The sequence below is a fragment of the Rutilus rutilus genome (assembly GCF_951802725.1).
Source record: "Rutilus rutilus genome assembly, chromosome: 9".
NCBI lineage: Eukaryota > Metazoa > Chordata > Actinopteri > Cypriniformes > Leuciscidae > Rutilus > Rutilus rutilus.
This window is the reverse complement of record NC_140223.1, coordinates 22,678,132-22,703,843: the sequence shown is the minus strand read 5'-3', so window position 1 is coordinate 22,703,843 and position 25,712 is coordinate 22,678,132. Positions and strand designations below refer to the sequence as shown.

Here is a 25,712-nt window from a genome sequence, read left to right as displayed (position 1 = left end):
ACATTAACGTTTTTGTTTACATAATATATACACACACACACACACACACACACACACACACACACACACACACACACACACACACACTTTGTGAGCCCTACAATGCATATATTTGATATTTTTATACCTGATTGTGCCCCTTTTTTATTTTTATATGATTAATTTTATATTGTTTTTGTAGTTGGTTTTTTTATGCATAATTGTATAATGTGTAGTATTTTATTATTTTGTTATGCGTTTAAATTAAATGCTTGTTCAATTACAAAAATGACCAAGTAACGTCACCACACACCAAGTGACGTCGAACAGGATGTAGATTTACACAAGGAAGTGTTGCTCGCGCTGAAGTTGTAACGTCAACTGCTTCCTTAGAACAATGGCGACGACCGAGTCTTTGGTATCGGTAAGAAGAGGAATACTGATTGTTGTCATTCTTCATTTCGTATTTATACCACCGCTGACAGCTATATCAGAGCCGGGCAAATGGATCCTGAATGTGGATAATGTAAGTGCATCACCAACTGCGGTATTCAGGCTAGGTGAAATCTTGACCCTCGCGTTGTGTCTTCTAGACTCGTGATATTGACAGTCCATCGTCTTTGCACACACAACACCAGTTAACACTTACCATATATATGAATTTATAAAAACATCGATGATAATATGATGTTATGTGCCTATAGTGGTGAACATGTATCTTAAGTGTTTAGGCTATGATCTTTTATATCTGGTCTTGCCTGAAATTAGCTGAATACATGCTAATCTTTATATTAAAAGGTGAGAATTCTCCTTTTTGTGTATTTCAGACAGTTAAAGAGAACTACTTCTATTATCCAAAGACAATGTTCAATGACACTGACATTTCAATAAGTTGTGAGTATGCTCTTTACTTTGTATTTTTTTCCCAAAATAACTTCATCTCATGCATCAGTGAGTCGGTTATGCTTTGGCTGCTCTGTGCATTATTTGCATTAATCGACTGAACATATTTCAGGGCTCAAAGGAAAATGCACTGGTACGGTAAACTTTAGTATATCATGGTATTTGCGGAGTTCTTCTTGCCACGATGAAGTGTTTGGACTTAATGTAAGTTGATTTTTATAAAAAAAATTGCTGTTTTTGACTACTTTACAGCATTTTAATATGCAAAATTCTCTTTTCTCCAAAAAGGCTGATTTAGAAGCAGAATATTTTAACAGCGTGAAAGTACTGCGGCCAGGAGGCAATGGATTGTACATTAGTCACTCGTATGAGCCTATGGAGTGCACCTCTATTAGTTTTGGGAATAAGGTACATGACAACCTCTCTTTTGAATACATTCATTGTCGAGTGAATGTACATTTTGTTAATGTTTTCGTTTATTTAGGTCAGACTTAAATTAACATGAATTTCAAAGGCTCTGTCAATAAGCATCTCTTTCTCTCGATTGAACACCCAGTTTGCAGTAGAAAACACTGATCTGCCTAAAACACTGGAGCCATTAAATGAGGTGAGTTGAAATATTATATAATATATAATTATAATTATATATGGGGATAGGGTACTGCCGTCCGACCATTATTTGCAATATAAAACCCAGCTGTGTGATCAGGACTTCACTCATCCCATGGCTGCTCAAATAAATGAATAACTAGATATGAAATATTGATTTGAGAAGATTGTATGAGATAAAAGAGGCCATGGAGTGATATATGAAACTAGCACAGCTATGTAGGAAATCTGTTGCCTAATAGTAAATTATTCAATGGTGCAGAGTGCTGTGATTGACCAATCAGAATCCATTATTCCAAATAACTTTGTAATAAGTATTTTATTTGTAGGTCTGATGATCTGACACAGATTCTGTCTCACTGTTAAACTGACAGTTTTTTAGAGCTAACCTAAATAGCCGAAGCTTAAACAACCAGAAGACTTTGCTGTTCATGTGAATATCTGGTCTAACCAGTTGTGTCATTAGTTCTTTTGAGTGTGTGCCCAGATTCAGAAATTCATTAACATATTTCTAGTATAGATTTTGTCCAAATAGGAGAGATCCTGCCAAATTTCTAAAACTGCAAAATGGGAGAGGACAACAACAGAATTATTTTAGGGGAAAACATTTTGCATCATTTAAAAAAAAAAATTGTATTGCTACAGCCAGAAATGTAATTTAATCCGCAGCCAGAAAATGCAGGAAACTCCTTGGGAATATTGTCTGCTCTCTTTTTTGTTTCAGCCAACCACAGCTAAACAAAACAGACGAAGGAGGGATGTGGAGAAGAAGGAAGTACAGGCGAAAGATGTTTGTTCATTTTCTGCCCAATATTTTTTACCCTCACACTGAAAATCAGAATTGAAACTTTAAAGGAGAACTCCGGTCAATTTTAACATTGAGCTCATTTTTTTGTACATTTGGAGTGCTGTCAGTACAGAGAACAACGACAAAAATCGGTGTTGCCTACAACGTGTTATCCTCTTTTTAAAATTTGCACCCTGTTGACTTCAATGGGGCAAGTTTTAAACCTGCTTTTAGCCTCTTAACATCCTTGATGTGTCATTACAAGTGCACAGGTCATGTGAGTGATTCCTTCGGAGTGAACGCGGGTGAATCTGACTGCAGTAGATGTGAAAGATATTAATAAAAATGATGTTTATTCAGCCAGCGCACATACCTGTATTTACATCCTGTTTTCGGTCGAAGTCCACAGTAGTCGATTGTCGAGTTCACGCGCGTGATCATAGGTACTCAACCTATGCGCGTGAACTCGACAATCGATTACTGTGGACTTCGACCGAAAACAGGATGTAAATACAGGTATGTGCGCTGGCTGAATAAACATCATTTTTATCCCTATCTTTCACATCTACTGCAGTCAGATTGACTCGCGTTCACTCCGAAGGAATCACTCACATGACCTGTGCACTTGTAATGACACATCAAGGATGTTAAGAGGCTAAAAGCAGGTTTAAATATTGCCCCATTGAAGTCAACAGGGTGCAAATTTTAAAAAAAGGGATAACACGGTGTAGGCAACAGCGATTTTTGTCGTTGTTCTCTGTACTGACAGCACTCCAAATGTACAAAAAAATGAGCTCAATGTTAAAATTGACCAGAGTTCTCCTTTAAGAATTCACTCAAAATGAAAAGTCTGTCATCATTTACTCACCCTCCAAACCGGTGTGACTTTTTTTTCTCTTGTAGAACACAAACGGAAATATTTAGCAGAATGTCTGAGCTGCTCTCTGCCATACATACACAATGAATGGAGACTCTGGGCTTTCAGGCTCCAAAAATAGCAACATAATAAAAAAAGAAGTACCTACAACTTGTTCACTATATTCTGAATCATCTGAAGCCATGTGAAAGTTTTGTTTGAGGAACAGACAAAAATTTTAGTCATTTTTCAAATTTCTTTGCAATCGTCACCATTTACTTTCATTGTATGGAAAAGAGCAACTTTATACGTTCAGATGAATAACATGAGAGTGAGTAAATAATGACAAAATGTAGATGTAGATGATTTTTGGGGTGAACTACTCTATTTAATGCCTTGTTATGACTATTAAGTGATGGTATTTTTTATTGTAAAGGAAGCAAAGATGCAATATGATGTTCAATGCCAACAAGGTTAAGACTTGAATGCAGATTTATAAAAGTAAACTTTTCCAAATGTTTGTATGATCAGGCTGCTGCAACAAATCAATCGAGTGCTCTGAAAAGCAAAGACTCTTTATTAGTACAAACCTCAGTAAGTATTATTGCACAGAATCACAATTCAAAAATGGTTATTTATTGTGGCTCTTTCTTTACATGCATTTTGTTGTTGTAGCAGAAAAAGTCTATATCGTACACCAGAGTGGTACGAACCTGGGATGACGGCCCTTTTATGTTCATCATCCGAATTGATCCGCTTCCAGCTACCAAAGAATCGACATGGAACATACAACGTAAGATTATAATTAGGCTTACCTTAATGGTAATAATGAGGTTTATGTAGTAATAAACTACTTATGGAACTCACAAAGCCAGATCTTTGATTATCAGCAACACAATGTCTTGTGAACAAGAACAGCCCAGTTTGACAGCAAGGGTCCTTTTGATGTACTATTGCTAACAAATCTTATAAATAAACATATTTTAATGTTAATAATTTTAAGAATAAATTAATATATATTTCTTCAAACTACAGTGGAGGTCAGGATGCACGGCCCTTATGACTACATCTCAGCATCTGAATGGCCTTCGATGATTGTGAGTATAAATTTTTTTTATTGTCCAACTGCAGTTATGTAAGGCTCTGATTCCTATGGTATTGTAGGATTTACTTTAGCAACATATCAGTGTTTTGTGTAGTGTTTTGTTAGATTCTTTTATATGCAAAAGCTTTGACTTTCACTTTTTGCCCGTTGTCCTCAGTTCTACATGGTGATGTGCATCATCTACGTAATTATGGGCGCGCTGTGGTTGGCTCTCTCGGCTTGTTACTGGAGAGACCTGCTGCGGATTCAGTTCTGGATTGGGGGAGTGATCTTTCTGGGCATGCTTGAGAAGGCGGTCTTCTATGCAGAGTTCCAAAGCATCCGTTACGATGGCCAATCAGGTAACACTAGTTAAAAACTTGTCCTAAAAACGGATTCATTATTTATTCATGTCACATTTCAGCTGCAGACACACAGTATGGTCTCACTTCAAGCTGTTTGTTATTTTTTATGTGTAACATAAGTGCACTCAAATTAGGTCAGTTTTTAAATGGTCACTGTGAAGAGAAATGAAGGCCGTTTAATATTTAGCTTGTAATGTTTTAATAAGCATTTGTAATAATCTAGTACATTTAAAAATAAAGCTGCTTTTTTATGTTCAACACAAAGGCAAACTGTTTGTATGTACAGTATAGTATTGTGGCCCATTATATCAATAAATCCTTAGGCTTATGTTTGATGTGACTGATTCTGTAATGGTGCTGTAAAGCTTTGATAAGGTTACTATAGTGAATGTAGTCATCACAGTGCATTATTTTGTGTGTGCAGTTCAAGGTGCTGTGGTGTTTGCAGAGGTGCTTTCGGCTGTGAAAAGAACCCTGGCTCGAGTGTTGGTCATTATTGCTAGCCTGGGATATGGCATAGTCAAGTAAGTCGTTTTTAAATGGAGGTATATGGCATAGTCAAGTAAGTCGTGATAAATGGAGGCATAATAGAATCTAGAATCTTTTATTCAGCAAGGATGCATTAAATTGATCAAAAGTAAAGACTTTGTTACATTGTAAGTTTTGTAACAAATATTTCTATTTCAAATAAATGCTGTTCTTTTGAACTTTTCTATTCTTTAAAAAATCCTGCAAAAAATGTATCAGGGTTTCCACAAAAATATTAAGCAAAACAACTGTTTTCAACATTGATAATAATAAATAATAATAATAATAATAAATGTTTTTTACCACCATCAGCATATTAGAATGCTTTCTGAAGGATCTGAAGTTATTTTAAACTGTAATAATATTTCACAATTTAAGTTTTTGATCAAATAAATTTAGCTCTGATGAGCATAAAAAAATGTTTAAAAAAAAGTGAGACGCCAAACTTTTGAACACTAGTATAAGTGTAATTAGGGATGCACAGATATGATTTTGGCCGATACCAATAATTCTTTATATTTGAAAGCCGATAACCGATATATTGGCCGATACATCTAAATCCAAATTTCTATATCATTTTTGAGAGCCTGATTACAAAACAAAAGTCTCACCATTGTAGAACCCATGTCCCAAGCACACAATTATAATGTTCTCATTATAATTGTATGTAGCCTATATGACAGCAAATTTTTGAAGTGATTCCAATCATATTTCAAGCTATTCAAAACCATTATGGAGAACAGTGCGCATCTGAACTGTCTCAGCTGAAGGAAATAATCCATTATTTATCGAGTCAAATCTTCTTATCGGGCCGAACATTAAAAATGAGCATATATCGGTCGATACCGAAATGGTAGCCGACATATCGTGCATCCCTAAGTGTAATACTATTTGCAGTTAATTCTGGAAGTTGAGTTCAATTGCAGCAGAACATTTACAATAAGAGTAATCTTCTATACATTTCCCCATTCAACAACTCTGCCTTTTTGCTGCAGGCCAAGACTAGGAGCATTGCTGCACAGGGTAGTGGGAGTAGGACTGCTCTACCTTATCTTCTCCATCATAGAGGGCGTCCTGAGGGTCAACACGGTAAGGAGAGTCTCACCGCTGAATCCAAACACACTTTCACTGCCAATAATAAATAGTGACTAGTGGAGAAATATCTCCTCCTTTGTGGCAAACCTTCTAATTTAACATGATGCTGTTGCACCAAATGTCATGTGAAGCTTAATGTTTCTCTCTCGCAGGAGCACGGTGGTTCAAGCAGGCTGCTTTGTGACATTGTTATGGCCCTCATTGATTCTTGTGTTGTGTGGTGGATATCCTTTCACAAATCAGTCATCTGTTAAGATTGTGTCATAGTAGTGTTCATTTTGTGGTGTTATTACAGTGACTTCTGCATGGTGTAGGTTAGGACAGATAAATGGAAATGACAGCAGATTCAACAGGGTTGAACTTATAAATGATTTTTTTTTTTGTACTTCAGTGACAATGCATACAGTACTCAGTGCAATTCTTTTTGGGATGCTATGTAATGGACATTTGAGTCTCTCATTGCTCTTCTCGGATTCTTTTGGCACTTGTGTTGGTGGTGGCGTGCAGTTGAGATAATGCCTTGTGGAATATCTTTTTTTCCCCATTTTCAGTCGTGCTTCCGAGCTAGTAGCATGATGTAAACCTGCCTTTGTTGGGCTGAATGATGGTTATGGGTTGCAAAGTGTGAGCATTTAGAACTAGGGCTGGGCGATTGTATTAAATGTGAAGATAATTTCGATTGCAATATAAAATTAAACAACATAGGAATTTAACGATACTCGATTACTGAAATGCTATTTATTTCATAGGTATATATTCACAGATGCCTCATTAGTGTCTGTTTCTATGGGCTGCCACGTAATCCGTCCGCCATATTGGAACGGTCAAATCCGGTCCGTGACCACTTAAAAATAGCAAATTTACTGTTCATCTACATCTGCAGTTTCACAGCATTTAGTTTATTATTAATGGAACAATTCTGCATATGGATATTGCATTTGTTATACATAAACCAGCACATTCTGAACGTGTTTCATTAAAATTCATTGAATTGTTAGTGTGACTAATGAACGGCATCATGTTAATCATTCCCAGATGGCGGACTTGTCGACATTTCTGTAGCAGTCGAATGTGGCATCTGCATATACTTAGCATTATTTGTCATTACACTATTTGGTAAGTTCAAATTGCTTCTGTTAAAGGGAAAGTTCATATAAACAAAGAGTTTTTTTTTTTTAATTATTTATGCAAGGACGCAACAGAAAATTCTATTTAAAATAAATGCTGGTCTTTTGAACTTTTTATTCATCAAAGAACCCTGAAAAAAATCCTAATTTGCACAAAAATATTAAGCAACATAACTGTTTTTAACTGATTCTGAAGGATCATGATTGTGACACTAAAGACAAGGAGTAATGGCTGCTGAAAATTCAGTTTTGCCATCACAGACATAAATGACATTTTAAAACAGTTGATAAAGTAAATACTGCATTGGTGAGAATGCTTTATGCTAAATTTATGCTAAAAAACGTTTAAAAAAATATTTTGATCACAAACCGTTTGGATGAAAGTATACTGTAGTTTCATGGAAATTGTTAAATCTCATTTGTGTTTGTTCATTACGGTACTTATTGCATTAATCATTTTGGAAAGTATTTGGTTGAATTAAATTGAATCGAATTGACAGTTCCTTTGAAAAAAAAAGTCAGCCTTAAATATTTAGGTTCTGAATATCTTAAAAAGGCAGTCGTCCAGCCCTATGTAGGACCCTCTGATGGTGGTGTGTGTGACGGTGCTACTCTTCTTTCTCTTTCTCTGGCTCTCTCTGTCTTTCCCTCTCTCTTCCCCTGTATTGTTCTGCCAGGCTGAAGATGACCTGGTGTTGCTGGCTGCCATCCCCTTGGCTGTTCTCGACTCTACCCTCTGCTGGTGGATATCCTACGTTTCTCCAATGCTGCTTGTGTGTGTCCCTCTTTCTCTCTTGCTGGGTTGTTTAACAGTGGCCCTCTGTATGTCGGCTGTTAATCGCCCCTTTTTTGTCCTCCTTCCCTTTGTGATTCCCTAGATTTTCTCCATTCATAAAGCTTGACTCTCCTAAAGGACAAACTCATCCATGTTACAGCCAGTGGGTCAGGAAGACTCTCTACAGTTCTCTGTCATTTCTGTTCTGTTTTAACTGCATAGTAAGCTGTGTCTGATTTAGATTGTGAACATTAGGAAGTTGCTGAGCTCTAGTGATCAGATATAGTCCTTGACACTCAGTCACATCTTCATTAGCCTGGCCCAGACGATGAAGCTCCTTCGGCTGAGGAGAAACTTGGTCAAGCTGTCCCTGTACCGACACTTCACCAACACACTCATATTCGCTATCATCGGTGAGCACACACTGCACACTACTACACTATTGTGTGAAGTGTCTTTGACATTAATCACTGGTATTTAGGCATTTCAATACAGTACTGTAATCCTTTCAATGCAGACTGAATTATGATTGGTCTGTCAAACATCTGGGTTACATGATTTATTAATGGAAAGTGAGCCGTAATTGGGGACATTCAATCTCTGTCTCTCTCTCTCTTGCTATATTTAGATTGGCAACTCTTCAAACTATAATTTTACTAAAAATTGTAACACTTGCATGCACTGATATTCCCTTCATAATGCACTACCGTTCAAAAGTTTGCGGTCAGTATGTTTTTAAAAAAACAATTATTACTTTTTTTCCAGTAAGGACACTCAATTTATTAAATGTGAAAGTAAAGACATTTTTCAATGGATTTTCTATTTTGTAATACACTCACCAGCCACCAGTCACATTAGGTACACCAAGGATAGGCAATGTCAGTGCTGGAGTGCTGCTGTCCTGCTGAGTTTAGCTTTAAAGCTAAATAATGTCTTCAGGATTACTAAGGTTCACAGGCAGGTGAGTTTTGCTCTGCTTCTAAACTCTGCAGGACAGCAGCACTCCAGGACTGACCTTGCCTATCCCTAAGGTACACCTTGCTAGTACTGGGCTGGACCTCCTTTTGCATAGATGAATATTTTATTCAGATGTTTTGGTCCATATTGACATGATAGCATCACACAATTGCTTGTCGGATGACGCATCCATCATGCAAATCTCCTGTTCCACCACATCCCAAAGGTACCCTGTAGACCTTATTCATAGCAGCGCCATCTTTGATTTTTAATGGGAATGGAAGCGAGGCTGTGAGGGATAGACATGCATCTCATCAATGGACTGTACTGTTATTCAATGTGTTTTTTGGATTGTTCTGCTCATGAAACACTGGAAAAATATCTTTCCAAGAAATTTCAGTTGACAAAAAACTCCCGACAATATAAGCTGTGGAAAATTGTAAGTAATCTAGGAGCTTTTTACAGCGGATGCCATTGGAAACACGGCAAGTCTATCCCTCACAGCCTCACTTTCATACCTGTCATGGCGCTGCTCTGAATAAGGTCTATTGGATTGAGATCAGGCCATTTGAGATAGTGAGAATAGTGAACTCATTGTCATGTTCAAGAAACCATTTTGAGATGATTTAACCTTTGTGACGTGCGTTATCCTGAAGTAGCCATCAGAAGATGGAAACACTGGTCATAAAGGGATAAACATGGTCAGCAACAACACTCAGGTGGGCTGTAGCGTTTAAATGACGCTCAGTTGGTACTATGATGGCCCAATGTGTTACAAGAAAATATCCCCCACACCATTACACCACCACCTGAACTGTTGATGTTTACTCCAAATTCTGATCCTACCATCTGAATTTCACAGCAGAAATCAAGACTCATCAGACCAGGCAACCAATTTTGGTGAGCCCGTGTGAATTGTAGCCTCAGTTTCCTGTTCTTAGAGGACAGGAGTGGCACCCGGTGGTCTTCTGCTACTGTAGCCCATCTGCTTCAAGGTTTGACGTGTTATAACGAGTGGTTATTTGAGTCTGGCCATTCTCCTCTGACCTACAAGGTATTTTCGCTCACTGGATATTTTCTCTTTTTCGGGCCATTCTCTGTAAACCCTAGAGATGGTTGTGCTAGAAAATCCCAGTAGATCAGCAGTTTCTGAAATACTCAGACAAGCCTGTCTGGCACCAACCATGCCATGTTCAGTCACTTAAATCACCTTTCCTCCCCATTCTGACGCTCAGTTTGAACTCCAGCAGACCATGTCTACATGCCTAAATGCATTGAGTTGGTGTCATGTGATTGGCTGAACGGGTGTATCTAATAAACTGGCCGGTGAGTCCTGAAAAGGAAGAATCCTGAAAAAATATACCACGGTTTCCACAACATTGATAACAATAAGAAATGTTTCTTGAGCACCAAATCCCAGCATATTATAATGATTTCTAATTCTATTATATTTTACTGTATTTTTGATCAAATAAATGCAGCCTTTATTGAGTGTAAGAGACTTAAAAAAAAAAAAAAAAAAACTTTTTTTTTTTTTTTTTTTATTGTACCAACTCCAAACTTTTGAACAGAAGTGCATGCAAATAGAATTATTTTGCTTCTTTTTTTTTTTTTTTTGGCCTTTCTCATAATGAAATTCTGATTCTCTTTCAGCTTCCGTTATATTCATTGTGTGGACAACAAAGACCTTCAAGTTAACCAAGTGCCAATCTGTGAGCATTCTCTTGTTACATGTAATAAATATCTCTTCTGTCTTTTTAGTTAAATATATTTATTTGACACCTATTTGAACTGTAGGACTGGAGAGAGCTGTGGATAGATGATGCCTTCTGGCGCTTCCTGTTCTCTAGTATCCTGCTCGTCATTATTTTCTTATGGAGGCCTTCAGCGAACAACCAGAGGTAAAGCACTTCACCTCTATCCATGTGTCAACCCGGTTTGTAAACTCAGCTTATAGTGGAGACAAGATAATCAGTCTCTCCTTCTGAACCCTTCAGGTATGCCTTCAGTCCACTGGTGGATGAAGTTAGCGAGGAAGAGGAGGAGCAGCTAATGAATGAAGCCTTCGGTAAGAGTTTTAATTAACAAATTAGAAGGTGTGAGACACAAGAAGTGGCCTATATTTAAAGATGAAGGGGAAATAATTCTGCATATAGGATCTTTCCTATATGAAATAAATAGCGACAGATCTTTTCTTCTGTATTGTGATATACATCCGAGTGCAACAGATTATCAAAAAAGATAAAAATGTAGGGAGGGACTTGATTATATTCATTGGTTGTTGATTTGATTTTGAAATGTGGGTGTTATGCTCAAAAGTGGAGGCAGATGAACTTGAGCTTGCAGGTGTGGAGTTTAAGCAGACTAGATGAAGATTGTTTTCACAGGAATATTCTTAAAATTGAAACGTATTCATGGATGAATCTTTTACAATGAGATCTATTTGCTTTTCATGCCGACTTTCAAACAACATAGTTTAAATTTCATCAGCACACTTGAATGCTGCGTATCATGTCTGCATGTTTGGTTATCAGCCTTTGTTTGCTTGACTGTGTTTAGCCGGTTCTAACCAGTTATTCTTGAATCTACAGAGGGTGTGAAAATGAGAGGGATGAAACCAGAGACCAACGGAAGTGCAAAACTCAGCAAAGTGGTAATGCACAACAACTTGGCATAACATTTTTATAGTTTTACTGACAATAAGCATGTTGTATTGCCATATAGAAGAATGCCTTAAGAAAGATATAAATCACCACGCTGTGAGAAAACAATCGCTCATTATTGTGTATTCCCAGATGTGCTACATGTTTTTTGTCATGTCAAGGCCTTCCCCCAATGGTAAATTTGTACATTTTGTGGTCACCACAGGATGAAGATCTCAAGTGGGTTGAGGAGAACATTCCCTCATCGATGGCTGATGTGTAAGTCCAGAGATCATATAAAAGTCATATTTTTACAGAAATTATGGTTAGAATGAGAAATAACTGGTTAATTTTTAAAAGGAATTCACTTTTTAGTCAGATTATTTGCACAACCAAAGACACTATCAATTTGCCTTTAAATCTACTAGCAATTACTGCCGTGTCATTGACGTGTCCTTTTCTTTGTTTTGCAGCGCACTGCCGCCTCTGCTAGACTCAGACGAGGTAAGTGTCTCGTACTCTGATAGGCCAGCAGTGGGCGCCATTTGAGCTTCCAAAGTAGAACACGGAGCGCGATCAGCCTGTCACGTCACAGTGTTTACCCTCGCTCCCTCTCCGTCGGTTGTTTTCTTTCTGCTTGGAACAAAAGGAGCGCTGAGGCTTTGGAGGTTTTGTCTGACTAATAAGACCTCACTAAAGCTAACATTGGACGTGTTCATTTCGAACCGCAGCCAAATCTCTTAAAAGAGGAGATCAGAGATTACATGCTACAATACATGCAGGCTTTTATAGGCGTTTATGTAACCGTGTTGATTATTTCGAGAATTTTATTGTATTGCACCAGCCTTTTTGAAATGTCTCATTTTCCCCATTGTTTAAAAGATTTCCTCTCCTGATTTTGTCTTTCTTTCCTCCCCCAGGAGATCATGACTACGAAATTTGAGATGTCCAAAATGGAGTAAATCTATGAAGATGTATGTATTGAGTGTGTGTATATAATATGTGTATGACAATGCACAACTGCTTTATCCTAAAATGAGCTTTTCATAAGCAACGTCTGTAAATATGTTGGGCGATGAGGGTAATGCACTAAAGGACTTTTTGTTTTATTTTTAATTGCCTGTTTGTATTTATATTTTCTCAGATACTATGGTGTAAGAGTTTCTTAAAACATAACTGTAAATTGCCTTTGACTGTTGTTTACATATCTACAGCACAAACTGTGATTAAAACACATTAGTTTGTGCATTGTGCTCTTTTACTAAGAGGCTTTTGCGCAGCAATCCTCTTAATCACATAAAGATGGGAAAACGTGTCAGATGAAAGCACTCTTTTCTGGTTTTCTTTAATTCGTCAGTATGCTTTCATAGATTAAGAGTACCTCTCTGACCTGTTGGTATTTTCAGTAAAAGTGGCCATTAAGTGTCATCTTGCTGGCCTGTGGACCATTAAGCAGATTGCCTTTCAATGGATTTATCTAACGTGAGTTTTTAATGCTCTGTGTCATAGTTAATAAAACCTCCTCTGCCTTTGGGTACAGTTAGATGACGAGGGAAAATGAGGTTACTAGATTTGTCTGTCTAAAACAAAGGGCAAAGGTTGTTTTTTTCCCCAATTGATCAAAGCTCATCTCTCTTTTTGTAAAATCTGTTTTTCCCCTTAGAACCAGTTAAACTACTGGCCACTGGATGATCTAGCAGCATGTGCAGACATTGGAAAGTAAAGTATTTTGTATAGCAAAAACAGTAAAATACTAAAAAAGTTATTACCATTGACCTGTTTTGACATGTAAAATGAGACTTACTGCTTTGACAACATATGCTAAGTCTGTAAAGTCCACCCGTGTTGTGTTGTCAATAGGTATTGATTTCATCTCAAAGCCACATTCAAAAGTCTGTCATGCAGAGTGTCAGTTTCACCCGCTTGCCAATACAGTCTCAATATCTCTGTCCTGTTTTGTCCCTGTTAAGTCAGCTCATTATTTGTTAATACTTCCACACAATTCTTCATTAACCCTGACCCTGCGGCGAGCTATAGGGAAATACTGCACCAAAACCTGTTGATAGGCATTCTGTTAATCTGCAGTTAACGTGCTAATAGCATGATCTTGGCGAATTAGTGTAAATAGTTGACAACATTATGGTGGTCAAAGATGGGTCAATCATGTGAGCTTAATAGAAATATGTTGGGGATATTAAATTCCAGTTAAAGCATCCAATATAAATAAAGCTTTGTCATCGCAGGAATAAATGACATTTTTATATTTATTCAAATATGAAACAATAAATTGTAATAATATTTCACCGTATTACTGTATTTTTGATTAAATAAACAAAAGAGACTTTTGTTTCCAAACTTTTGACCGGTAATGTAAATAAATTCTGTTGGTTTGCATGCAAATTAGTCAGCATTTCTTTTCTAAAATCTGTAAATGGCAAAGGATGTCATAACCTGCAAGAAAACCCAGAGAATTACTTAATGTTTAATGGTGGTTTATTCATGTACACAAGATAACAGTCTAAAAACAAAAACACAGAGATTAGAGCATTGAATTCCGTATTGAATTCACAATTCGGGGGGCAGTCTGGCGGGCTGTTATTTTAAATGTATCTGTATCACATATATCTAGTCAAAGAAAAACTACAAACATAATGGCAATTAATATAAAACTAACAGTCTTTATGATCACGGTACTTTGTGATCACTGAGATTAACATTTCAAAGGAATGTCATTTATGACAATATAAAATCTCACTAGTAGACAGGCAAAACATTTACAATGATGGAATGGTAGCAAGAACTGCACTGATTGATGATTCTGAATTATTGCTTTTCAAGATTCTTTTTTAACTATGTGGATTGCATCTCTCACCATGGTGAATCGTGGTGTAAACATGTGATTACTCCATATTTTGGGGGGAGGGGGGCAAAGCTCCTCGCTGAACGAATCCCATGCAGATCTAATCCTCTTTGTGTGGCATCACACGTTTCCCGCCTTTTTTTCTGGTAAATAATAACAGAAGAGATTTCAGAATGTATTACAATATAATTCTACATTTAAAACTTTCATTTTAATATTTAATTATTCACACATTTTCGTCACAGAGAAGAGGTCATTTAGGTTCACCAAAAACACATTTTGTGAACTTTATAATACAGAACAGCAAACACTACACAACTGCATGTGAAAATCCTCGACCTCAAGAACACTTAATTATTACTGGATCCACATTAACATTGAGACATGCTATAATTTTTCATTTAATAAATTATCATAGGTAGAGAATACTTCCTGAAAATACACAAACTGGTATTTGGGTAACTTCACAACAGCTCAATTAAAGCACCTGAATCTTCCTTTGAATTCACTGACCCTAAAATGCACAACTTTTTAAAGGGGTGATGGAATATAACAATAACTTTTTGACATGTGTCCACAACACCAGAACATGTTCCCCACAAACACAGATGCTGAGGATCAATACAGGGATCCCTGATTTAAAGTAACTTCTCTGTGACAGTAACTGACATCAATATCTGTATAACTGCTATTATTTTCAGGCTTGAAACACTGCAAACTACTGTCCGGAGGCTCCTTCTCCTTGGCTAACTGTTCAGTGGCTGAGGATACAACTGCACGCACGATGGAAGCTGCAACCTCATAGAACATCCTCTTCAAGGCCTCCTCTTGTTCATCTGCATTGGTCTTCGCTGACCCAGAAAGGGACCCTCCACATTGAGGGGCCCCATCCCCCCTGGTCTCTACCTCAACACTAGTACCTAGTCCTACTTTAGACTCAGCTTTGTCATTTCCATTTTGCTGTAGATCTCTTGAGTCAATTGGGGCTTGACACTCACCGCTTTGGACAACTGCATTGACAGTATCGCACTTCCCGTCTTGATTTAGGATTTTCCCATCCTTCGGACAAGTTTTGCCACTAGAGTTTATGGTCTCCTGGTTGGTCTCCTCATCCTTCACATCATTCTGGGTTGTGGCTTCATGATTGTGTGCTGCGGTGTCCTCTGATGTAGCATCCGAACATCCATTCTCACCATTGGCTTTTGGCTCTGCCTGGCCTCCACCCTCTGGTGCTGGATCTGCTGCATGAGGCTTGTCTGATGGCTGACCAGATGGTGCGCTAGTGTGGGACCTCTCCTCTCCATCAGAACTCTTGTGCTCGCCTGCCACCTGAGCTTCATTATTGCTCTCACTCTGAGCCACAGTCTGCTCCTCTGATCCAGTCTGTGGGACATCGGTTGACCCAGCTGCATCATCAAGGCCATCCATGTCTTTAGCCTCACTCTCAGCAGTATCATCGCCATCTTTCTGGGCTGTTGTACCCTCCCCCATGTCCATGCTGGTACTCTTCCCCTTTCGCAGTATGAAGTTCTTTAGTGACACAGCACGGTTGAAGTGTGTCCTTTTTGCCTTGGCTGTCTTGCCTGAGTCTTTACCCGCCTGTGGTTCATCAGTCTGCTCTTGCTCACCCGCTGCTTCCTCCTCTACTCCACCAGTGTCAGCTGCCTTCTTTGATTTGGGAATAACTCGTTTTTTGAAAGAGGTCCAGATCTCATTTGCATGCTGGTCCACGGATTTTGCATGCTGTGTAGTAGCAGTTGCTCCTTTCTCCTCATCAACGTCAGCATTAGTCTTCTCCTGTGTTTCTACGTCACTGGCTACCTTTACATCTTCCATCCCCTGTTCTGCCTCTGGGTCATTTTCATCTTTTACATCTGAAGAGTCTTTGTCCTTTGGTTTGTGGATTCCAACAACTGATGAATCTCTCTTCAGACCTTGGAATGTCCAAGATCTCTTCAATTTCCACCTTTTTTGCCCAGATTGCTCTGACTTTGTTGTTGAATCCAATGTTCCAGTGTCTCCTGCCCCATCCGCACTTGTTCCATCTGCCCCCTCAGCATCCTTGGACTCATCTGTGCTTTTCTTGTGGCTTTTTTGAGCCATAAGTTTCTTAAAAGAATGCCAGCGTTTCATGTTTTTTGTTGTTTGAGGGTTAGACTTGTCTGGCTCGTCTGTAGTCGGAGGCTCCTCTGTTTGGTCAGCCGCAGTTGTGCTGGCGTCAGCATCCTCTAGTCTGTCTAGTGATTTCGACCGAACCTTGTCATGTTTTTGGAGCCCCCCTGTACCATCCTTTTTGTCTGTGCTTTTGTGTGAGAAGATTTTAGCGACAGGATTGCGGATGAAGTCTCTGACACTGGACTTCTCTCCTTGCTTTGGCTTGGCACCAGATGCCTTTTGCTCTTGGGATGCCTCCTCATTTTCTGGGGCTTTTTCAATAGTCTGCCCATCAGCTGCAGCCTCGTTAGCTTCTGCTGGCTGACTAGGTTCCTGTTCTTTAGGGCCTGCAGTATCCCCTTGATCATTTTGATTGGAGACCTTGTCCTGCTCCTCGCCTGTAGGATCCTCAGCTCCTGTATGCTGCTCCTTCTTCTTCTTCCCTCCCATTACTTTTCCAAGCCCACTTTTATTTAAAAAAGAGTCCCATATTTTTTCAGAGGCTGGTTTGGATTTGCTATCAGCTGGCTGCTCTGTGCTTGGCGGTGCCTCAGTAGTAGGCTGCGTTTCCTCTGTTGAAGCTGGGGCTTCCTCTGTTGAAGCTGGGTCTGGCTTTGTGGTTTCCACCTCAGCTTTATTCTCAACAATGTCTGCTTGGACAGGCTCTGCAGTAGCCTCAGTTGCCGCCATATCCGAAAACAAAATCTCCAACTATCAGGAATTTTTCACTGAAAAAAAATATTTATTTCCTTCTGTTCTTTATGGAACTGAGTTCATTGATGATCAGCCAACAGCTCTGTGAGTGTTCCTATCCAACGTATTTCCATAAGAATTAGACAATTCTGCATCATATTCCGTGTGGAGAAGATGGACCTCAAAGCTAGAAGGAGAGGAGACAACAATCAGTTTTAAATTGGCTGTATGTATCAGCATGTTTTTTACAATACTTGAAACTTATGCATCTTCGTTCTACAATTTATCTTATTAAGCCCATATATATATATAAAAAAGAATGATCTTATAAACCTCTAAACTCTTCACCCTGGGTCAACTCATGTCGCTTAACACTGGGGCTGTTTTGTTTCTACACAGGATTCTTTTGTGATTACAAAAATGATCATACGTCAGGCTTTCTTGATGCTTAAAGCAATTTAATGCTTCCTCTGAATGACCCACTTGAGAATTTGAAATTATTTGACATTGTATATTTTGTCTAAGATGCTAGAGGTGAAACCACATGTGACATAGTTACATAATTGATTTATTCAAGGAACCATATGACTGTATGCACCGTAAAATGAGTACAGTAGCATAAAAAACACAAGCAATATTTTTTGCCTTGTGAAAAGCCTGATGGAAAGAACGTGGCTTAATTGGATTTTGCCGTGACTGAGACTGTTTACTGATGGGACACAAGACCCTGCTTGCCCATCCGACTGACACTGGGACAATTGAGGCTTGACGGTTTTGTCCCCTCTTTTCATGAACAAAACCCTTCCCCTTTGTTATGCAAACGCCAGAGAAGAGACTTGGAGAAGCTCCCTTGATAAAGCCCTAAGTGTGGGCTCAAACCTTGCTTGCAGAAGTAGAACCTAATTCTAATGAGAAACGAGGGAAAAGCCAATGCAAATGCTTGAGACAGCAGGTGCCAGTGCTCTTCAAAACCTCATTTGCATTGCTAATGCGTCCCTAACCATCTCCTCCATTTTGTAAAAATGCGTTGATATCAACATCACCCAAGTTATTTTAATTGAAGGCGTTGCGCGAGTGGTACGTTATTTGCCAAAAATGCATCGAAAAGACTCAAGGAGACATCCTACTTCTGTTGTGTCTGGAAAACATGCTGAACAATACTCATTCATGCCACTTGACTCGGATCACCAATTTATAGGACCTTACAACAGTTCGTGAATAATTAAAAATATTTAGATTCGCGAAGCTTCTAGTAATCAGCAACATGTCTGTCACCATGTAAATGTGTGATGTGGGAATTATGAAATCATCATGCAGCGGGAAAACAACAACCTGCGCGCCATACACACATACACACACAAGCGCGCGCGCATTCCGTCTATTGTGGTAAAGCCATGCTTCTTTTATTCTCGAAATCTCGTTGGTATCCAATTCAGCGACTAAAATGTTTTTGTTTCATAAAAGGGCATTTCATTGATAGATTCCCCACAGACTGAGCGCAGTTTAGAGCAAATTCACACTTGAGTGCGTCTGATAAAAATATACGAGAGGACAGTCTGGCACGTTTGGCGAAGTTGATCGCATGAATGAATGAACTCGTAACAGTTGCTTGAGCAAACACGCAATTGCGAAGCAGATGTCCTTATTCATAAACATAAACACAAAGCAAGACAAGCTGGAAACGGATTCGTTGAACCAAATGTTCAATTTCACCATGCCTACGAATTCAAATCCAGGGCGCAGTCATTGCGCGCCTATTGTCCTTTCCATCTAAATCTCTGCACTTCCTTATAATGTCCATTGTAAATGCATTGCACAGGCGAAGCGTTTAAAACAATACCTTTGTATTTTGACACAATAAAGAAAGGTAATCAGATCTAGCATACAAAATGAAGTTGTGCACGACAGAAATACTTAAATTATACACACACACAAAAAAAGTATAACTAAGAAAAGAGTCTGCAAACCTTGTTTCTCGTGTGTAAATCCGTCCCGTGTGCTGGAGGAAAGGTAATAATCTGCTCCAGACTGGAAAAGACACTGAAACTAAATCCCTGCTCGCATCCTCATGCCTTGACTGAAGGGAGATCAGTGTGCGTGTGAGTGTGTGGAGAATTGCGCGCGGGGACGTGGAGGGTCGAGCGCTGGTATTAACAGACGCGCAGCTGCGGCTCCATCTATCTCACCCTGTTGCCCTTAGCAACCAGGGAGACCACCCCCACCCTGCCACCACCACACACACCCGCCCCCAACACTAAGAGGGTTACAGTACGGGGTTGAGATGGTAACTTTAATTTCAGCCACCACTTCCCCTGATTTGCGTGGAATGTGGTGATGTTGCATCACGACCATTCAGATTGGCTGCGGTAGGTCCGCAGATTGTTTCTGTACCCCATGATGCAGGGCAACAGATCGAGCGCTCGGGGACACTGGAGAGTGTTGTAACATTCAGTTATAACGTCTGTAACACACTGCTTTTGCTCTTTGTCTTACACTTTGATGTAGTAATGTTTCATATTTTTCTGCTAAATTGAAGTAGTTTGAAAATCTAGTAGGGTGGGATGTAAAACCAATAAAAAAACATGGGCATTTTAAAATTAATAGAAAGAATTTTAAAAATAAATAAAAATGGAGACATAGATGTTTCTACTGTCATCTGATGAGGCTGGTGGATGATAGTGATGTCACCCATAGCTAATTTCTAATTGGTTAAACTGATGGTGTTACATCTCACCCTGTGTTACACACTCCCCTACAACTCTGTTCAAATGAAAAGGCTCCACAAATAGAAATGCGAACAAACTGACCTCATTATCTGAAGCTAATTGTTGGGGAATCAGAACAAAGGCCCGTGTGCACATTGGGTTGATGCAACTGGACAGCAAGAAAGATAAATGCAAGTGTCTGACTGCATCCCAGAATGCTCTTGAGACCCTAAAGCATAGAGCTAAGGGATGAAATGGAATATTTAGGACTGTGCCAAGGCCAAAATGGTGTTTTATTGTGTCCCTGTTCAAAATATCGGACACAGTTTGCCCCGAGGCCAGAATAATATACGCGTTCCACTGGAAATGCATTGCTTTGTGATGAATATTTCATACGATTGAGCATCTGCAAGAGAATTCTGTTCTCCTTCATTGAGCTTTAATTTCCTCATGGAGGATGCCACATCTGTCTGGAGGCATCATGGAGTCAGACATTCAGTCTCGGTGGGGTTCACGGCGCAACTTAACGACACTGGAGGATTATCATGCGGCCATAGTCATAGTAAAATCATCCTCATTCAAGCGAAGGGGAGGAGCATAAGGGATTGGTCAATTTGAAAGGAGCGACCTATAAATAGCAGGATAACAGGGGATTATTTTGATAGGACATAAAGTAACTGTTATGACTGTATGTGGCGATGCAGATGCTAGGTGAAGGGAGGTCTACGTGTGGATGTTTAAAAGACCGTGTTTGTCTGACTTTCACTGCACTTCAGAGATGGTAGATCACTTGGCAGTTGTAGGCTATAAATGGGCAGGATGTGTTTGACTGAGCAATGTGTAGCACTTTACTAGTTGTGCTAGGCTATATTATTTATAATGTTATTTTTCTTTTTATTAGGCCTGTGTGTGTGATAACTGAATAGCTAGTTTTTAACACAATGCAATGCCTTGCCACTGTGTATAAAAAGTGATAGATAGATAGATAAATAAATAGTTTTAACACAATGCAATGCCTTGCCACTGTATATGAAATGTGATAAATAAATAAATAGTTTTTTTAATACGATGCCTTGCCACTGTGTATGAAAAGTGATAGATAAATAGTTTTTGACACAATGCAACGCCTTGCCACTGTGTATGAAAACTGATAGATAGATAAATAAATAAATAAATAACTAGTTTTTAACACAATGCACTGTGTATGAAAAGTGATAGATAGATGGATAAATAAAGTTTTAACGCAATGCCTTACCACTGTATATGAAATGTGATAAATTGTTTTTATCACAATGCAATGTCTTGCCATATGAAATGTGATAAATAGGTTTTTTTTAACATAATGCCTTGCCACTGTGTATGAAAAGTGATAGATAAATAAATAAATAGTTTTTAACACAATGCAATGCCTTGCCACTGTGTATGCAAAGTGATAAATAAATTGTGATAGATAAACAAACAACTAAATAAATAGCTAATGAGAGAATTCATTTCAGAGTTTTTTTCTGACCAGTGGCTTAATGTCAGGAACAACAATACGAGAAGCAGAAATGTCTGAAGGTCAACTCTTGTCAGCAAAAACAACAGCAATTCCTCGGGGAGAAAAATTGTTGGCTATTCCCACATTATGGCATGTTTCGGTCATAACTGTGGAAACAGATGCGTCATACACACGCTTCTCTCAACAGCCCACAAAAAACTGCAACTAAGCCTCTAAATGCACATCTGACGTCACGTAGGCTCAAGCGTGGGGATGAGAAGATTTTGCAACGCGGTTGAGAAATGCCTAGGCTTCATGTGGGGTGGAAGGAGCAAGTGTGTGTATTTCTGCCACGCTAATGCCTCGCGACAGCATGTGCTTGTGTGTGAGCAGAGGGGTGACGATGGGGGTGGGGTGCTTCTGCTCTGACAGATTCAACCGAAGGCCGCGTCAAGCTCACAGCTCTGACTGTCAACTCCATTTCCCGCTCTCTCATCCACCACAACAACCGACGTCTTATTTTAAGAAGCCGGTGTCGTGGCGGGACTGACCGGCACGTGCTTCCGCACGCAGCTGTAAACACCGGGATCAAGAAGTGGCCCTGCGGTCCCTAAAGGTTAGCCTGGGAAGTAAAGGCAGTTTAATCAATCCAGGCTTTGCACACTAAACAGGTGAGATGTGCAAGGGAACGAAATAAGTATTAAAGCCTTTTGCTGTGCTACTGGCAGCCCTGGTTAAATATTTCACGTTGGAGAAGGTAGGGCGAGGACTTATCCAGGCTTACTGTCATTGTCAAGTGAAGTGCCTGTAGAGGGGGAATTAAAGGCTGCACAAAATCTTACTCTAGCAGCAGACTGAAGAAAGTCAGGACGTGCGTATTCAAATCTAGATTTGAAGGATCCATCAGCATTTAAACCGCATATTTGGGCTGAAGCAAAGTCTCCTCCTTTTTTAAGGAGGCTATTTAGGTAATGGCACCTTCCATGGGACATTAATCTGTGTAATTAGGTTTCAGCTTCAGCATGTGAAATAGATTGCTCTGGCATACTTCGCTTCTCTGCAACCTGTACAGGAGAACTTTGGAGGAATGAGCATTTTTTGGGCTGTCCACCTCCCTATTTATTTCCTCACCGGCACAAAACATCCATCAGCTCCTGTAAGGGGAGATAACATCAAGCATGATCTAGTCCTAAAACAAGACCTGGCCTTGCTAGGGCTGCTGCTGCTGTTCGGATGATGATGATGATGATGATGAAGCAATATCATAGCATTCACTGAAAAAACTGAAAGGTGGTTTTGTGCTTAAAGGGATACTCCACTTTTTTTGGAAATAGCCTCATTTTACAACTCCCCCAGAGTTAAACAGTTGAGTTTTACCGTTTTCGAATCCATTCAGCCGATCTCCGGGTCTGGCGGTACCACTTTTAGCATAGCTTAGCATAGATCATTGAATCGGACAAGACCATTAGCATCTCTCTCAAAAAAATGACCAAAGAGTTTCGATATTTTTCCTATTTAAAACTTGACTCTTCTGTAGTTACATTGTGTACTAAGACCGACGGAAAATGAAAAGTTCCGATTTTCTAGGCTGATATGGCTAGGAACTATACTCTCATTCCTGCGTAATAATCAAGAAACTTTGCTGCCGTACCATGAGTCCAGCAGGCGTAATGATATGACGCAGCGCCTGAAAATATTCCCCAGCTTCCAACGTGACCGGGACTAAGTTTGTCTAACCTATTAGACCTATTTTCAGGCGCTGTGTCATATCATTACGCCTGCTGCACTCATGGTACGGCATTTCACCCTGTAATGTTTTATCAAAATGTCATACTGTAACTGGATCTTGAAGTGAAATCTCTCTTTGGTGACGTATGCAGGACTTTTCCAATAAAAGCCGCCCCTGCAAGCTCGTTTTCATCTGCAACACCCTCATCCTCAGCTATTAGGGAACGTTGATGACCTACTTCTGGCGAGATTCTGAAGTGTGCATACAATGGACACTTTACTATCCCATGAGGCTACGGGAGAGGATTTGTGAATCGCAGTGACGTGACAACTGACTTCACGTGATAAGGGCAACATGGCGAATTTAGTACGTCCAGATTACATTCATACTATATACAACATACTTTTTTTTAGCTGTTGTGAAGTAATATGCATATTCAAAATAAGTACCTACTCGAGAGGGTATGCGATTTCAAACGCAGCCCCCAACTCCCTGAGCTACTTTTCTTTTCAATAATCCTTTACATTCGCATGTATTTCACAATACAGAAGAAAATATCTGATACTACTTCCATTTTACCTCCCAACTTTAAAGGGTTTGGTCACCTCAAAATGAAAATTTTATCATTTGCTCAAAAAAAAAAAATTCACAAAGGAACACAAATGTTGAAAAATGTCTTTCAATGTATGGACAAATATATATAGGCTATCTTTTTTGCACTGAAGAAAGTAATTCATACAAGTTTGGAACAACACGAGGGTGAGTAAATTACTTGACTTAAATTTTTAGGTGAACTATCTGTTTAAATTGCAATTTTTTGAGAGTAAGGTGCAATGCACACTTCACAAGCCATTTTTGTGCATGACAGCTATTAAATTGTGAGACATTTGTCGATTAAGCAAATTTAGATCTTTCACCCCATTGCCCCAGTGGACAGCTCCGACAAGCTGCACTGTTCAGTGACCTTTTATAGTATAGTGCTGATTGGTTAATGTGTCCCTTACGGCCTAAACGTAACGTTAACTTCACGCATGAACAATATTTGAGGTGCAGCTGTTCTAGATATCCAAACGAGCGCTGTCCTGAAGTGTTGGCTTCAGAGGGATTTCCATGTAATCTCTTTATAAGCAGACAGCCTGTCGATCTCAATCACTGGTGTTGCTGTGCGGGAGCGGGGGGTGGTGGTGGGAGCCGAGGTCCCAGCCAATCGTGCCCTATCCTGTCGATTAGCTCCATGCTATCTCATTAAGTTACTTGAGTGCCTTTGCCCACTTGTGTTGGCAGGACACAGAAATGGTATTTGAAAACAGCAGATCATAATTGTGAAATGCTTCTTTTAGTATTGATCAAAAAAGCTTTGGTGCAAGGTGGGATTGAAACTTCTGTCCATCAAGCGGGGCATGAAATGTCTGAATCTCACATCGGGAATAACCAACGACTCATGCATTGAACAAATGAGCCACACAAATGTTTTCTGTATGAGATTATTCGTACATTAAACTGGACATTTCAATGGAAACAAAAACTTGGCAGTGACATTTCTAAACATATACAGTAAGAAAATGCATATTTAGTAAGGGTGACCAGTGACCAAAATATAGCATAAAAAAAATTATACACAAATAAATGTAATTTATTTAAAAGCTCTCTATCAGTTAAGAATATAAATGTATATATTTTAATATTTACAATCAGCTTTTTCGGAGCATGTGACGCTGAAGACTGGAGTAATGATGCTGAAAATTCAGCTTTGACTTCACAGGAATACTTTACATTATGAAATATATTCAAATAGAAAATAGTTCTTTTAATTTTTAATACTGTTTCACAATATTACCATTTTTACTTAAATGCAACCTTGGTGAATATAAGAGTAAAAATTGGGTTGCACTTTATTTTACAGTCCTGTTCCCCATGTACATACTATGTACTTTGTAATAACTGTATAATAACTAGGTACTAACCCTGAAACTATACCCCACATAGTTACCTTATGACCTACAGTAGTACTTTCTTATAGGCAAGTACACTGTAAGAACACACAAGTACACGAACTGAAAAATAAAGTGCAACCAAAAGTTTTAATATTTCCAAACGTTTGTCAGGTAGCCAAACTGTATGTTATGGTGTTTACAGCGTTATAATGCTTATTGGTGTTGTGTTACTAACATTCTGTAATACACAGGAATGCAAATGGCTGGGCCTTCAGGATTAGTTCGGCCACATCTCAGCTGAATGGTGCAAAAACAAAATGCTCTCTCTGTTCTCAAGCGTGGCAATTCCCCTGAGATAGGCAAGGCCTGTTGTGGTCAGTGGCATCATATTAATTCAGAGTAACCATCGCAAAACTGAGTTAGTGATGCTGCCTAATCAGAGTCAGGTTG

At 39.1% G+C, this 25,712-nt stretch overlaps 2 protein-coding genes across 5 annotated transcripts; one reads left to right on the top strand and one right to left on the bottom strand.

The window, feature by feature from the left end:
• The first annotated feature begins 290 nt into the window (after positions 1-290).
• On the top strand, positions 291-14,107 carry LOC311296476 (transmembrane protein 87A). Of its 4 annotated transcripts, none has more exons than XM_084418290.1 (22): positions 292-505; positions 807-873; positions 995-1,086; positions 1,171-1,290; positions 1,439-1,489; positions 2,216-2,281; positions 3,666-3,728; positions 3,810-3,927; positions 4,170-4,231; positions 4,397-4,580; positions 5,008-5,107; positions 6,107-6,200; positions 6,359-6,426; positions 8,409-8,521; positions 10,719-10,777; positions 10,863-10,966; positions 11,063-11,133; positions 11,657-11,718; positions 11,934-11,986; positions 12,181-12,211; positions 12,628-12,681; positions 13,371-14,015. In XM_084418290.1, exons 1-21 carry the CDS (start codon positions 377-379, stop codon positions 12,667-12,669), a joined length of 1,749 nt encoding a protein of 582 aa, XP_084274416.1. In that variant the 5' UTR covers positions 292-376; the 3' UTR covers positions 12,670-12,681; positions 13,371-14,015. The 4 variants fall into 4 exon arrangements, with proteins under 4 accessions (XP_084274415.1, XP_084274416.1, XP_084274418.1 ...); XM_084418292.1 differs by having other exon boundaries at positions 306-505; positions 3,813-3,927; positions 13,371-14,107; XM_084418289.1 differs by having other exon boundaries at positions 291-505; positions 12,628-14,015.
• Positions 14,108-14,169: 62 nt separating this feature from the next.
• LOC311296475 (uncharacterized protein) lies at positions 14,170-19,670 on the bottom strand. Its single transcript, XM_084418288.1, has 3 exons — positions 19,382-19,670; positions 15,566-17,601; positions 14,170-14,710 (listed from the first exon to the last, which is right to left on the bottom strand). The coding sequence occupies exons 2-3, from the start codon at positions 17,409-17,411 to the stop codon at positions 14,688-14,690; spliced, it is 1,869 nt and encodes a 622-aa protein (XP_084274414.1). The 5' UTR covers positions 17,412-17,601; positions 19,382-19,670; the 3' UTR covers positions 14,170-14,687.
• Positions 19,671-25,712: the final 6,042 nt, after the last annotated feature.